The sequence below is a fragment of the Hipposideros armiger genome, unplaced genomic scaffold (genome assembly GCF_001890085.2).
Source record: "Hipposideros armiger isolate ML-2016 unplaced genomic scaffold, ASM189008v1 scaffold_210, whole genome shotgun sequence".
NCBI classification, from domain to species: Eukaryota; Metazoa; Chordata; class Mammalia; order Chiroptera; family Hipposideridae; genus Hipposideros; species Hipposideros armiger.
In genome coordinates this window covers 503,516-517,287 of record NW_017731560.1, presented here as the reverse complement: position 1 = coordinate 517,287, position 13,772 = coordinate 503,516, and the positions used below count along the sequence as shown (strand labels likewise).

The following is a 13,772-nucleotide window of genomic DNA, read 5'->3' as shown; positions in this document are numbered from 1 at the left end:
TTTTTTTTTTTTTCAGCTGAGCCATCCTGTCACCTGTTGGCAGCTCAGCGGCAGCTCAGCTCGGGCCAGGACTCAAAGTGCTGTTGCTCAGAGCTCGCACTCTTGAGCCAGCTCTTAACCAACTGAGCCACTTGGCCGGCCCTCTATCAGTTTTTTTGGTGGAGTCTTTGGGATTCTCTCTATATAGTATCATGTGATCTGCATATAATAACAATTTTACTTCCTCTTTTCCAATTTGGATGCTTTTGATTTCATTTTCTTGTCTGAGTGCTGTGGCTAGATCTTCCAGAACTATGTTGAATAGAAGTGGTGAAAGTGGGCAGCCTTGTCTTGATCCTGATCTTAAGGGGAAAACTTTTAGCCTTACCCCATTGAGTGCGATGTTTGCTGTGGGCTTTATCATATATAGCCTTTATTGTGTTGAGACATGATCCCTGTATTCCCACTTTGCTAAGAGTTTTCATTATAAATGGCTGCTGGATTTTGTCAAATATTTTTTCTGCATCTATTGATATGATCGTATGATTTTCATTTTTCATTTTGTTAATGTGATGTATTATGTAAATTGATTTGCGGATATTGAACCAACCTTGCATACCAGGAATGAATCCCAATTGATCGTGGTGTATGATTTTTTCAATGTGATGCTGAATTCGGTTTGCTAGTATTTTGTTGAGAATTTTTGCATCTATGTTCATTAGGGATATTGGACTGTAGTTTTCTTTTTTTGTAATAGCTTTGTCTGATTTGGGGATCAGAGTAATAGTGGCGTCATAAAATGTGCTTGAGAACCTTCCCTCCTTCTGAATTTTTTGGAATAATTTCAGGAGAATAGGTATTAATTCTTTTTTGAATGTTTTGTAAAATTCGCCTGTGAAGCCATTTGGTCCAGGACTTTTGTTTGTTGGACGCTTGTTGATGACTGATTCAATTTCTAGGGTAGTAATCATTCTGTTCAGAGTTTCTGTTTCTTCTTGGTTCAGACTTGTAATATTGTATCCTTCTAGAAATTTATGCATTTCTTCCATATTGTCTAATTTGTCAGCATACAGTTGCCATAGTATTTTCTTAAAATTTTCTGTATTTCTGTGGTATCTGTTGTCACTTCTCTTTCATTTCTGATTTTATTGATTTGGGTCCTCTCTTTTTCTTGGTGAGTTTGGCTAAGGGTTTGTCGATTTGGTTTGTCTTTTCAAGACACCTGCTCTTGGTTTTATTGACCTTTTGTATTTCTTTTGGTCTCTATTTCATTTATTTCTGCTCTGATCTTTATCATTTCCATCCTTGTACTCCCTTAGGGCTTGTTTTGCTGTTCTTTTTTCAGTTCCCTTAGGTGTGAAGATAGCCTGTTGATTTGATATTTTTCTTGTTTGTTTAGATAGGCCTGCATTGCTATGAATTTCCCTCTTAGGACTGCTTTCACTGCATCCCAGAGATTTTGGGTTGTTGTGTTTTCATTTTCGTTTGTCTCGAGGTATCCTTTGATTTTTTGCTTGATCTAATTTTTGACTCACTAGCTATTTAGTAACATGTTATTCAGCCTACATGTATTTGTGTGCTTTCCGGATCTTTGTGTAATTGATTTCTAGTTTCATAGCATTGTGGTTGGAGAAGACACTTGATATGATTTCAGTCTTCTTAAATATATTGAGAATTGTTTTGTGGCCTAAGATGTGGTCTATCCTGGAAAATGTTTCATGTGCATTTGAGAAGAATTTATATTCTGTTGCTTTGGGGTGAAATGCTCTAAAAATATCGATTAAATCCAACTGGTCTAACGTGTCATTTAAGGCCACTGTTTCCATGTTGATTTTCTGTCTGGAGGATCTGTCCATTGGTGACAACGGAGTGTTGAAGTCCCCTACTACGATAGTGTTGCTGTTGATCTCTGTCTTTATGTCTGTCAAAATCTGTTTTATATATTTAGGAGCTCCTATGTTGGGTGCATAGATGTTTACTAGGGTTATGTCCTCTTGTTGAGTCGATCCTTTTATTATTATGTAGTGTCCTTCTTTGTCTTTTATTGTAGTCTTCATTTTAAAGTCTATTTTGTCCGAAATAAGGATTGCTACTCCCGCTTTTTTCTCATTTCCAGTTGCGTGAAGTATCTTATTCCATCCCTTTACTTTCAGTCTGTGTGTGTCTTTTGATCTGAGATGAGTCTCTTGAAAACAGCATATGCATGGGTCTTGCTTTCTTATCCACTCAGCCACTGTATGTCGTTTGATTGGAGCATTTATCCCATTCACATTTAAAGTGACTATTGATAAGTACATATTTATTGCCATTTTGTTATTTGTATTTGTGGTCTTCTTTGGTTAGCTTGTTTTCCCCTTTTTTCTGTTTAAAAAAGCCCTTTTTAACATTTACTGCAATGCTGGCTTGGTGGTAATGAATTCGTTTCCCTTATTCTTTTCTTTATCTCTCCTTGAATTTTCAGTGATAGCCTTGCTGGGTAGAGCAGTCTTGGTTGTAGGTCTTTGTTTTGTATTACTTTGAATATTTCTTGCTACTTCCTTCTGGCCTGCAGAATTTCTGTAGAAAAGTCAGCTGTTAGTCTTATAGGAGTTCCTGTGTATGTAACCTTCTGTCTTTCTCTTGCTGCTTTTAGAATTCTGTCTTTGACTTTAACTTTTGACATTTTAAGTATGATGTGTCTTGGTGTGAGCCTGTTTGGGTTCAGCTTGTTTGGAACTCTCTGCAATTCCTGGGCTTGTATGTCAATTTCCTTCAGCAGGGTAGGGACGTTTTCAGTCATTATTTCTTCAAATACATTGTTGATCCCTTGTTTCTTCTCTTCTCCTTCTGGTATTCCTATGATGCGAATGTTGTTGCACTTGATATTGTCCCACAGGTCTCTGAATCTATTTTCATTGATTTTTATTCTTTTTTCTTTTTGTTGCTCCAACTGGGGGATTTCTGCTATTTTGTCTTTTAAGTCACTGATCCGATCCTCTGCTTCATCTAATCTCCTAGTGATTCCTTTGAGTGTGTTCTTCATTTCCGTTACTGTATTCTTTAGTTCTGACTGGTTGTTTTTTTATGATTTCTCTATCCTTCTTTATGTCCTCACTAAGTTCCTTAAACATTGTTCTCATCAGTATTCTAAATTCTGTCTCTGAAAGGTTGGATACCTCTGTTTCATTTAGTTCCATTTCTAGAGGTTTCTTCTGATCATTTACTTGGGACACGTTTTTTTGTTTCTTCATTCTGGCTGTCACTCTGTGATTGCTTTAGTGAATTAGGTAGATCATCTATGCCTCTCAGCCATTGCTGGGTGGTCTTTTAGTATGTGTCCTTTATATTCAGATTGCACTGTCTCCCTATTCTCCTGTCCTGTGTGTTGTAGAGGTGTTGCTGTTGAAGTTGATCTTTAATTGCTTTTGGCTTGTCAGAGGGTAGGATTGACTCTCAGACTGACTAGCTGGGAGAATTAGCTCTGTTCACAGGGTATGAGATGCTTTGTGGAGGTTGACCCCCTCAGAGGAGGCTTGGCCACTGTGGGCTCTTGTGCCTGTGGAAAATGCCCTTTGAGAGTGCCACTTGTAGGTTCAACCAGGTGTAGTACTCTGGTTTTGTCTAACACTGGCCTCTGGGTATATTGGTTCTGGTGTCTCTTGGGCAGGGCTCCCACTCAGAGCCGTTTAAGCCCTCTCTGTTACTGGCCTGTAGCTACCTGGTAGGCTGTATGCAGTTGGCTGCTGCCCGTGCTGAACCTGGGGTCATGTGGGGATGGTCCCTGTGTGAACTGAAGCTGGCTGCCCCCAATATTGGTCCTGATGCAGTTTAGGAAAAGGCTCAGGGCCCCCCCTAAGCCTGTTGCCACCTGTCAGATGCCGGTAAGGCCCACCTATTGAAAGAGGCTCTTTAGGGGCGTGTGTCTGGCTATTTGATCCAGTGTTGAGGGTGCCTCTGCAGTGTGGCACAAGCTTGGCAGGATGGAGTTCAAGTAAGTTATGCGACATGATTGGTAGTTTTTAATATGTTAATGCAGATTCAGGTCTTACGCCAATACCTGGCCTGTGACCCCCTTGTGTATCGTCCCAAGGGCACTACAGCCAGCCTCCACCTCATTATCACAGATTCACGAAAGCTGCTCCCGAGTGGCTGTGGTGCAGGTTTGCGGTCACTGGACACCAAGACAGTGACCCCAGGGCTCTGCAGACTACCGTCTGTTGTAAAAAATTTTTTCCACAGTTTGTGGGGGTGGGGCCAGTCACCCTGGCACCCTGATTGCCCCTGGCAATGCAGGTGTAGGTGGGTGAGGTGGTGTTACAGGTGCATAAAGGCTGTGGTCATTGCTTTCTACAAATTCAGTGTAGTCTCAGCTCCTGGACCAGTGCTAGGTCCACATCTGCTTCATAAAACAAAAACAAAGCAAGGAAACCGAACGACACCAAAAAAACAAATACACCCCCACAAACATGATAAGCAATGATCAGAAAGGAGAAGCAAAATATATAAAAGAGACACAAACACAAACACAAAACCATGAGAAAAAGACAGAAAAACAGTGACCAAAGCAATAGCCAGATAAAGAAACTTGAGAAATGACGACAAAAAGAAAACAGATGAAAGGAAAGAAGAAAAAGGAACAAAAAGATGAAAGAAAGGAAAAAAGAATAATAAAATTTAAAAAAGAAAAAAGGAAAAAAGAAAAAGCAAAACAAAAAACAAAAACAAAAACAAAAAAGAAAAGGCTTCCCACCCACTTTAATCTGCAGACCACTTGTTCAGCAATAGAGAATCTCTGTGTTACTCAGCACCAGCTGTGTTGGGGGAAAGGGCCCAACTTCTTGTGCGGCCTCCCTCTCAGGCATGCAGTGAGCTTCCTGCAATTAGCTGCTGTGTGCTTTTGGGCTGTGCTCATCACCAGAAAGCCTCTCAGGTTGCAATGGCCTGTCCGCTACTGCAAAAACCCTCTGTGGATTGGGGAGGTGGGGGCCAGGCACCAGGGCCTCAGGGTGCACCCAGCAGCACAGCTCTAGGTGGGCAGGGCAGGCCCCCAATGCATCACAGGGTGTGGTCAGTGGCCCCTACCAAGTCAGAGCAGCGTGCACGCCTGCATTGGCAACCAGCCCGCACAAACATGCCACAAATGCTCTGGCCAGATCACGCAGTTGCACAGCTCCGGGCCCAACACTCAGGAAAACTCCCAGTTTCAGCCTGTTCCAATCAGCTGCTCCCAGATCAGGCAGAGCAGTCCTACAGCCAGTCACCATCTTGGCAACTGCACACGCCGTGTGGGGATTGGGGACCCAAGGCAGCTCACGCCTTAGCCATGTCTCATTGAGCAGTCTGCTGGAGCCGTGCTCCACCAGGTGCTACCTGGCTACGCTGCACACGCATTGCGGAGAGCGGGGCCCCAAGGCCACATGCATGCACACACACTCATGCCTGCGCCAATTCCACCAGACCAATGTGACCTGGACCTGACCCTCCTTGGGAGGGCACAACCCTGAAAAAATGGCGCCCTCCTGTATACCACTTGTGTGCAAGCTCCACACAAAGGGAACAATGGTCCCTAAACCTCCAGCACCTGCACCAAATGCGCTCAGTTCAGTCCTGCCCCACAGGCTCCTGGGCCCCACTCACACAGCTACTCTCTCCACCAGGGACCGGGCGAGTGCTTACTGGCGAGTGAGTCCCTGTGCTGGCTCCTCAGATGGGGTGACCAGTTCTTTAGCCGCCCTCCGCCTCACCGAGTTGAGCAAAGAGAGTCCTCACTATTTTCTCCTTCCAGCTATCATAGATCTCCTCTTCCCGGCAAAGTAACTGTGGGGTGGTGAGCGCGGTGTGGGGCCGGAGGGTCTTGCCCCCAACCAAAGAAGCCTCCCCACCACTGAGGTGTCCCTCACGGGGTTCACGCTTTCTCATCTCTGCCCCTCCTACCGGACTTGACGTGGCCTCCTCTTTAAGTCCTTCATTTAGAGGTTCTGCTCATCTAGTGTCCAGGGAACTTCCGAGGTTGAATATCTTATAAATTATTTGTAATTTTGGTGTGATGCTGGGAGGCAGTTGGCACAGCATCCATCTATTCCACCATCTTACTGGAAGTCTCCATGATCGAGTTTTTAATCCTGCCTTTGTCACATAACATTATATCCTGAGCATTTTTAATACATCTTTTTTTTTTAAGTTTTATTGGGGAATTGGGGGAGGGGAACAGACAAGTTTCTGTCCTTTTGTTCTTCAGTCTAGTTGTGGAGGACGCTGACTTAACTGGCCTATGTTTGTTTTATGATTGTAGCATTTTTCCCGGCTGAGGCAGCCGGTCACTGGCCATTGGACGGCCGCTCACAGCAGCCCAGCTCCAGGTCAAGCTGTTGTTCACCATCTTAGCTATAGAGGGCGCAGCCTCACTGACCCATGTGGGAACTGAACTGGTGGCCCTGCTGCTTAGAGCTCGTGCTCCCAAGCCAACTCTCAACCAACTGAGCCACTCGGCCAGCCCCAATACATCTTTAATACGTGTTTTTTGAATATATTATTTTAATGACTGCATAATCCATCATATGGCTATATTCTAGTTTATTTAGGCAGTGTCTTATCAGATCTTATTCACAATTCCATTTTGTTCATTATTATAATACTACAATCAAATGTATTAAATTTGTGGGTGTGGTGAAATTAGAACCTTCATTCATTTCTGGTGGGGATGTAAAATGGTTCAGCCACTGTGGAAAACAGTTTGCCATTTCCTCAAAAAGTTAAGCATAGAATTATTATATGACTCAGCAATTCCACTCCTGGTTATATACCTGTATTAGCCTGCTTGGGCTGCCATAACAAAATACCACAGACTAGGTGGCTTAAATAACAGAAGTTAATTTTCTCACAGTTCTGGAGGTTAGAAGTCCAAGATCAATGTGTTGGCAGGGTTGATTTCTGGTGAGGCTTCTCTCTGGCTTGCAAGCAGCCACCTTCCTGCTGTGTCCTCACATGGCCTTTTTTTCCTGTGCTTGTGCACTCCTGATGTCTCGTCCTCCTGTTATAAGGACACCAGTCTTATAGGATTAGGGCCCCACCCTTATGACCTCATTTAACCTTAGTTACCTCCTTAGAAGCCCTATCTCCAGATAGTCACATTGGGTGTTAGGGCTTCAACCTATGCATTTTGGGGTGATACAATTCAGTTAGTAATAATGGCAAACAGAATTGAAAACAGAGATTAAAACATTGTCATTAGTGTTCATAGCATTGTCCACAATAGCCAACAGATGAATGGATAAAACAAAATGTGGTATATCCATACAATGGGACATTATGCAGCCTTTAGGAGGAATGAAGTACTGATACATGCTACAACATGGATGAACTTTGAAAACATAATGCAAACTGAAAGACACCAGACACAAAAGGTCACGTATTGTATGATTCCCCTTATATGAAATACCTACAGTAGGTGAATCACAAAGATAGAAAGAAGATTAGAAGTTACCAAGGGCTGGGGGAAAGGGAAAATGAAGAGTTACTGTTTAATGAGTACAGAGTTTCTCTTTGGGGATGATGAAAGTTTTTGGAAATAGGTAGCGGTGATGGCTGCACAACATTGTGAATGTAACTAATGCCACTTAATTGTATACTTAAAAAATGGTTAAAATAGCAAATGGTATGTTACATATACTTTATCACAATAAAAATTTAATAAAAATTATTGAACTTAAATTTCTGTGCATATCCTACTTCTTTATGAGAAATTACTGAAAATGGATTTACTCTGCTAAAGGGTGTGAGCATTATTAAGGCTCTTGATACATACTGCTAAATTGCTTTCCAGAATGGTTCTCGCAGTTTTTACTCCCACAAACAGTATATTATAGCGCCCATTTTACCCTATTCACTGGCATCGGATATTATTTTTCATGTTCTTATTTTGACAGGCAAAAAGTATCTTATTGTTGTACTAGTGTTGCACAGAATTATTAGTGAATCTGAAAACATTTAAAAGTATATATGCTATTTATTAACTGTTTTTGGCCTTTTGACTATTTTCTTGGAGTATTTGTATTTTGTTATTAATTTGTAAGGACTTTCCGTTTACTAAGGTACAAAATTTACACAGTCCTGTTGTTTTTTTTCCCCTTTTCAATTTTCTTTATAATATTTTTAACATGTAAAATATTTGTGAAGTTTGTGGAATCAAATCTATTTTTATTTGTCATCTGCTTTTTTTTTCCATTACTTTTTTGTTCAAAAAGTCCTCTATATGGGGGATAAATGTCCATCTATTATTTATGGTTATTTTATGGTTTCACTTTGTCTTTCCATTTAACTCTTTAATTCATCTGGAATTAATTTTGATAGTGTGAGGGGAAAAAATCTAACCTTATTTTCCTCCAAATAGCCAATTGTTTCAGAGTTGTTTATGGACAAATACTTCATTTCCCCAAGTTTTGTAATGCTGCCTTTATTAGACAGTAAATTCTGATATATTGTAGAGTCTGTTTCTGGGCACTTTTCATTCCATTGAGCTATGCTACACCATTTTAAGTATTATAGTTTTATACTATTTTACTAACTGGAGGTTAAGAAAAAACACATTACTCATGGTTCAAAATTTCCTTGGAAATTTTCATCTATTCATTCTTTCTGAACTTAGTAGGCCCACCCATTAAGACTTTTCTTTGGAAAAGCAAGGTCTCTGCTGTTAACTGGCGGTGAGACAGATCACTCAACCCCTCAATGTCTCATCTGTAAAATGGGAAAAAGAATATCTTCTTTTGCTCAACTTCCAGGGTGATTGTGGGGATCAAATGAGATGGCTATGAAAACATTGTGAAAAACAGAAACCAGTTTTTACAATTGAAAAAGGCAATGATCCGGGGGTCTTTGAATTAGTTATTATGTGGATGGTGGGGTTGCGCTATGTTTTGGAGGCTTCTGCACTGGACTCTGTCTTTCTTCCACAGAGCGCTTCGACCATCACTGCCCCTGGGTGGGAAATTGTGTTGGAAAGAGGAACTACCGCTACTTCTACCTCTTCATCCTTTCTCTCTCCCTCCTCACCATCTATGTCTTCGCCTTCAACATCGTCTATGTGGCCCTCAGTGAGTATGCAGGGCAGTGCCTGTTGTTGGAGTTGTGGGGGTGGGGGCAGGTTGGAAGAGGACTTGAGGACAGCTTAGAGCAGTAGTTGGGTTTCCTGGTGGGACTTTACCATTGCGAAGGCACCTTAGGACCAGTTAGAAATAAGCACTACTGTCTGTTCTTGAGCAGGGTTCCAAACCTGAGGTCACATCAATCAGTATTTACTAAGTGTGTTGGCCTTTTCACTGGCCTTCTGCTGGGGACTGGGACATAATAACTGGTTTGTACCCAGAGTACTGGGCATTTCTCAGGTGATCCCAAAGGTTGGGGAAGTATTTTGGCTGTCTGTATCCTCCCTTCTTCTGCCTGATAAGACCTACCCTATGCCAGGCGGTAGAAGGGGTTATCCTAGAGAAATGCCTTTTAGTAGCTCATGGTTTACTTTGGGAGGTAGAAAATACATACCCGCATGTACACACACACACACACACACACACACACACACACACACACACCAGCAGATAACAAATAAGGGAGGATGGGATGTGGAGTTAAAGGAGTGGTCTTAATCAAGACAGCTTTCTGGGAAGAGATGAGTTCTCAGGATTTTGAACAAGGGAGGATATGGATTGATAAGGGGAGATTATTTTTCTTGGATATTTGTGATTTGTTTCCTTTGTAAATGAATATCCCTCTCTACTCCTATAGTTGGGGATAGGGAAGGGGGAAGGGAGACAGATGCTTGGCTTCTGCCTGACTCTAGTCCAGTGCTGGGTCCTGCATTGGAGATGTGAACCCTTTGGTCAGGAGACTACTGGCTTGGAGGTGAGAGTCCGTTGTCTGAGTGAGGGCTTATTTCTTGCCAGCTCATAACAAGGGATAGGGAGGAAAGGAAGTGAGTAAGTATTAGGATAAGTGTGCATTTTTTACTAAAGTCACTAATTTTTCTCTTTACTCCCTCTCACAATTTCACAGAATCCTTGAAAATTGGCTTCCTAGAGACGCTGAAAGAAACTCCTGGAACATATCCTCCCCTGGCACTATGTCCCTGTGAATCCCTCTTAAATTACTTTAAAGCATGCTTTTTCTCTGCAGTTTTTGCATCATCTCATTTTTTAGATGTCAGAGAGTGCCAAAGTCTAAAAAAAAAAAAGAGAATCTAGTCTTAGTGGTAGTAACCAGAATGGAATGTAACCAATATATAAAGGGAGGTCTTTCCCACACCCCATTCTCTACTATCTCCTTCCTAAGTCTTTCTGAGCTTATGCTCCTTTAGTGGGCTATCTTTGCCTCAATACCTCTCTTAAGTCACTTGCTGGAAGTCCCACTTTCCTGTTAAGGCTAAGGCTTATTTTGTAGAGCAGTTGCATTCCTGAAAAGGACATTCAGATGGGATTTATATAAACAACATCCTGTTTTTCCCACCAATTTTTCATTTGTAAAGTTTATTTTTTGATGGGTTTTCCATTGACAGTGATGGCCAACATTGTTTAGCTTTGCTCCCTCCTAAATGTCCCCTTCAAAAAACTAATGATGAGTAAACAGATAATTAGATGCACTAGAGATGTTTGAGAGTTACTAATTGAATAAACAGGAGTCCTTTACCTGCCGTAAGGGATATGCTCGGCAAGTTTAGAATTCACCTGTTGTTATGTATGGATACTTGGCCGTTTGTGATGTATGTTCCAAGAGGTAAAGATGATGTGACTGGTGCCATGAGTATGAGCTGAGGCATCGAGTCTCTTGGTGTGGCTTCTTCAATATTCCTTAACGTCACCTCACTGTTCTAGAAGTACTCATTTGCTTCTTCACTCTCTGGTCCGTCGTGGGACTGACTGGATTTCACACTTTCCTCGTGGCTCTCAACCAGACAACCAATGAAGATGTGAGTCAACTTTCCCTTCTCCTGATCACATATTCTTCTCCCCAAAGCCTAGTCTCTCGTCGCCTGCTAGAGAACCGAGTGTCCAGGGCCTGAGAGGTTGAGGCAGGCAGAAACCTGGTGTAGGAGATTGTTAAATCTGATGTGTGAAAGAGAAAGCAGACTGCTTTGTTTGGAGCTGAATACCTGTAGAGAATTAGGAAGAAGAGTTTGAATGTTTGGGTGGGTACAAGGTCTTCAGCTGTTCATAGGTCTTTAAAGACTAGTTGGTGCCTCTGGATTTGGAATGGACAGGGACAGGTGCACTCAATAAATTCTTGCTTTTAAAAAGTTATCAATCCATGTTCATTGTAGAAAATCAGAAAATACAGATGAGCAAAAAATAGTAAATAAGTCCCTGTAACTTTACCTCCTAAACATCACGGTTGTTAACGGTATGATATATATTCTCTTCTAGAGTTTAGACTTGTTCCCATGTTTGTTTATGTGACTATATATTTTGTATTCTTTTAAAGGTTATCTTTAGAAGCTTCACTTTTTTTTTAAGATTTTTTTTTTATTGGGGAAGGGTTAGTTGGGAAATTGGCAAAGGAGGAACATTGTGTTTTTCCAGGACCCATCAGCTCCAAGTCAAGTTGTCCTTCAATCTTAGTTGTGGAGGGCACGGCTCAGCTCCAAGTCCAGTTGCCATTTTCAATCTAGTTGTGGGGGGCGCAGCCCACCATCCCATGCAGGAGTCGAACCGGCAACTTTGTTGTTCAGATATGTGCTCCAACCAACTGAGCCATCTGGCCACCCATCGGCAGCTCAGCTCGGGCGCAGCTCACCAGCCCATGTGGAAATCGAACCGGCAACGCTGTTGCTCAGAGCATGTGCTCCAGCCCACTGAGCCACCTGGCCACCCTGTGTTTTGTATTTTTATGTAAAAATAATACTTATCATTCATTTATCTCCCTTTTTCACTCTACTGTGAATATTTTCTCATGGCTATGCATGTATTTTTTTTTCTATTATGGTAAGATACACATTATAGAAAATGTACTGTGTTAACCATTTTTAAGTATAATTCAGTGGCATTAAGAACATCCATGTTGTTGTACAAGCATCACCACCATCCATCTCCAGAAATTTTTCATCTTCAACATAATTTTTAATGTAAGCCTTGGCTTTTATTTTACAGATCAAAGGCTCATGGACAGGGAAGAATCGTGTCCAGAATCCCTACAGCCATGGCAATATTGTGAAGAACTGCTGTGAAGTGCTGTGTGGCCCCTTGCCCCCCAGGTACTCGGGACTAGAAGGTGATTGGGATCCTTGGGACGAGCAACTCAACCTGATCCTGTTACTTAGTCTGATGCCTTCTTCTGAATGTGGCCTCTTGGTGTCAAATAGGTCTTCCCAGGGATTGTCCCTTGGTGTTACATGGACCATAGACCACGGGCTTGTTGAAGGGATGACCTTTCATTCTTATTTCATTTGTTTGTTCTCTGGTTAATTAAGTGTTCCCTGGTTTGTGGAAGAAAAAGTGAATGGAAGACAAGAGGCATGTGCTAGGATCAGGCTAGACTGTCAAAGGACAGGTTTATGTTTTCCAGTACACACAGCAAGATTCAGTGGATGGGTGGGTGGGTGGAGGGGTGAATGTGAAGTGCTTTATTAACTGTCCTATCTCCTTCAGTGTCCTGGATCGAAGGGGTATTTTGCCACTGGAGGAAAGTGGAAGTCGACCTCCCAGTACTCAAGAGACTAGTAGCAGCCTCTTGCCACAGAGCCCAGTAAGTGTTCCTGACTTTAAGACTTGAAGGCTGAGTTGGTGATAAAGGATGTAGGCTAAATTTACACCTTAGAGAAAATTACGTAGTTTCATGTCCAATTGCTCCACCTTCCCTGTCTCTACTTATGCCCTGACATTGCCACAGATCTTTGTGTCCCTGAGGTAGAGTAGGATCTAGTCATTTCTTAGACATTCTGTGCCAACCACTGTGCTAGGTGTGGGATATGCCAATGAACAAGGAAACCGATGTCCCTGCTCACAAGGAGCTCATTGTTTGATGGGGACAAGAGACCAGAAAACAGGCTATAGCTTGATTTTGTGCAAAGTATCTTGATGAGGGAAGCATAAAATGCTATGGGAACAAAGATATGGGTTGGGGAGTGGGTTGGAGTTAGTGGTGTGATTACCTTGGTAGAAGGGGGCTTCCTCACTGGAATATGCAGATGTTGTGAGAACTCTCCCATCTGTCCTGCTCAAGATATACTTTATAATGTATGTTCTTAAAATTTTATTACCTGAAATTTCTTGTTTTTTGTAATAGCTTTATTGAAATATAATTTACATATCATAAAATCCCTGTTTAAAATGTATGATTCACTAGATTGTAGTATATTTACAGAGTTGTTCAGTCATCCCAACAATCAATTTTAAAACATTTCATTACCCCCTGCAAAATAGTCTGTACCCTTTAGCAGTTACTTACTCTTTCCCATCAGTTCTCCCAGCCCCATCCCTTGGCAACTACGAATTTACTTTCTTTCACTATAGATTTGCCACTTCTATACATTTCATATAAATGGAATCATACAGTATGTGGTCCTTTGAGACTAGCTTTTTTCACTTAGCATACTATTTTAAAGGTTCATTCATATTGTGGCATGTAGCAGTACTTTTTTTTTTAATTTATTTTTTTTATTGTTAGTTTCAGGTGTATAGAACAATACAATAGTTACTGTTTTCACCCTCACCAGGTAACAACCCCCCTCCCCCCATCTATTGCCCTCCCACCCCCGATATCATGCTTATCTATTACAATTCCATTGAATCTGTTCCCGCTCTCTACTCCATGTCCCGAAACTATATGTA

General features: G+C 41.7%; 1 protein-coding gene across 7 annotated transcripts in view; it reads left to right on the top strand.

Moving 5' to 3' along the window:
* The window catches only part of ZDHHC9 (zDHHC palmitoyltransferase 9), a 57,428-nt gene that overhangs the window by 34,266 nt on the left and 9,390 nt on the right, over nucleotides 1–13,772 (top strand). For all 7 annotated transcript variants that reach the window (XM_019653945.1, XM_019653939.1, XM_019653944.1 and 4 more), the window contains 5 exons: nucleotides 8,913–9,050; nucleotides 10,006–10,054; nucleotides 10,813–10,915; nucleotides 12,093–12,196; nucleotides 12,591–12,687. In XM_019653945.1, coding sequence (XP_019509490.1) covers nucleotides 8,913–9,050; nucleotides 10,006–10,054; nucleotides 10,813–10,915; nucleotides 12,093–12,196; nucleotides 12,591–12,687 — 491 coding nt within the window. The remainder of the gene's footprint in view (nucleotides 1–8,912; nucleotides 9,051–10,005; nucleotides 10,055–10,812; nucleotides 10,916–12,092; nucleotides 12,197–12,590; nucleotides 12,688–13,772) is intronic.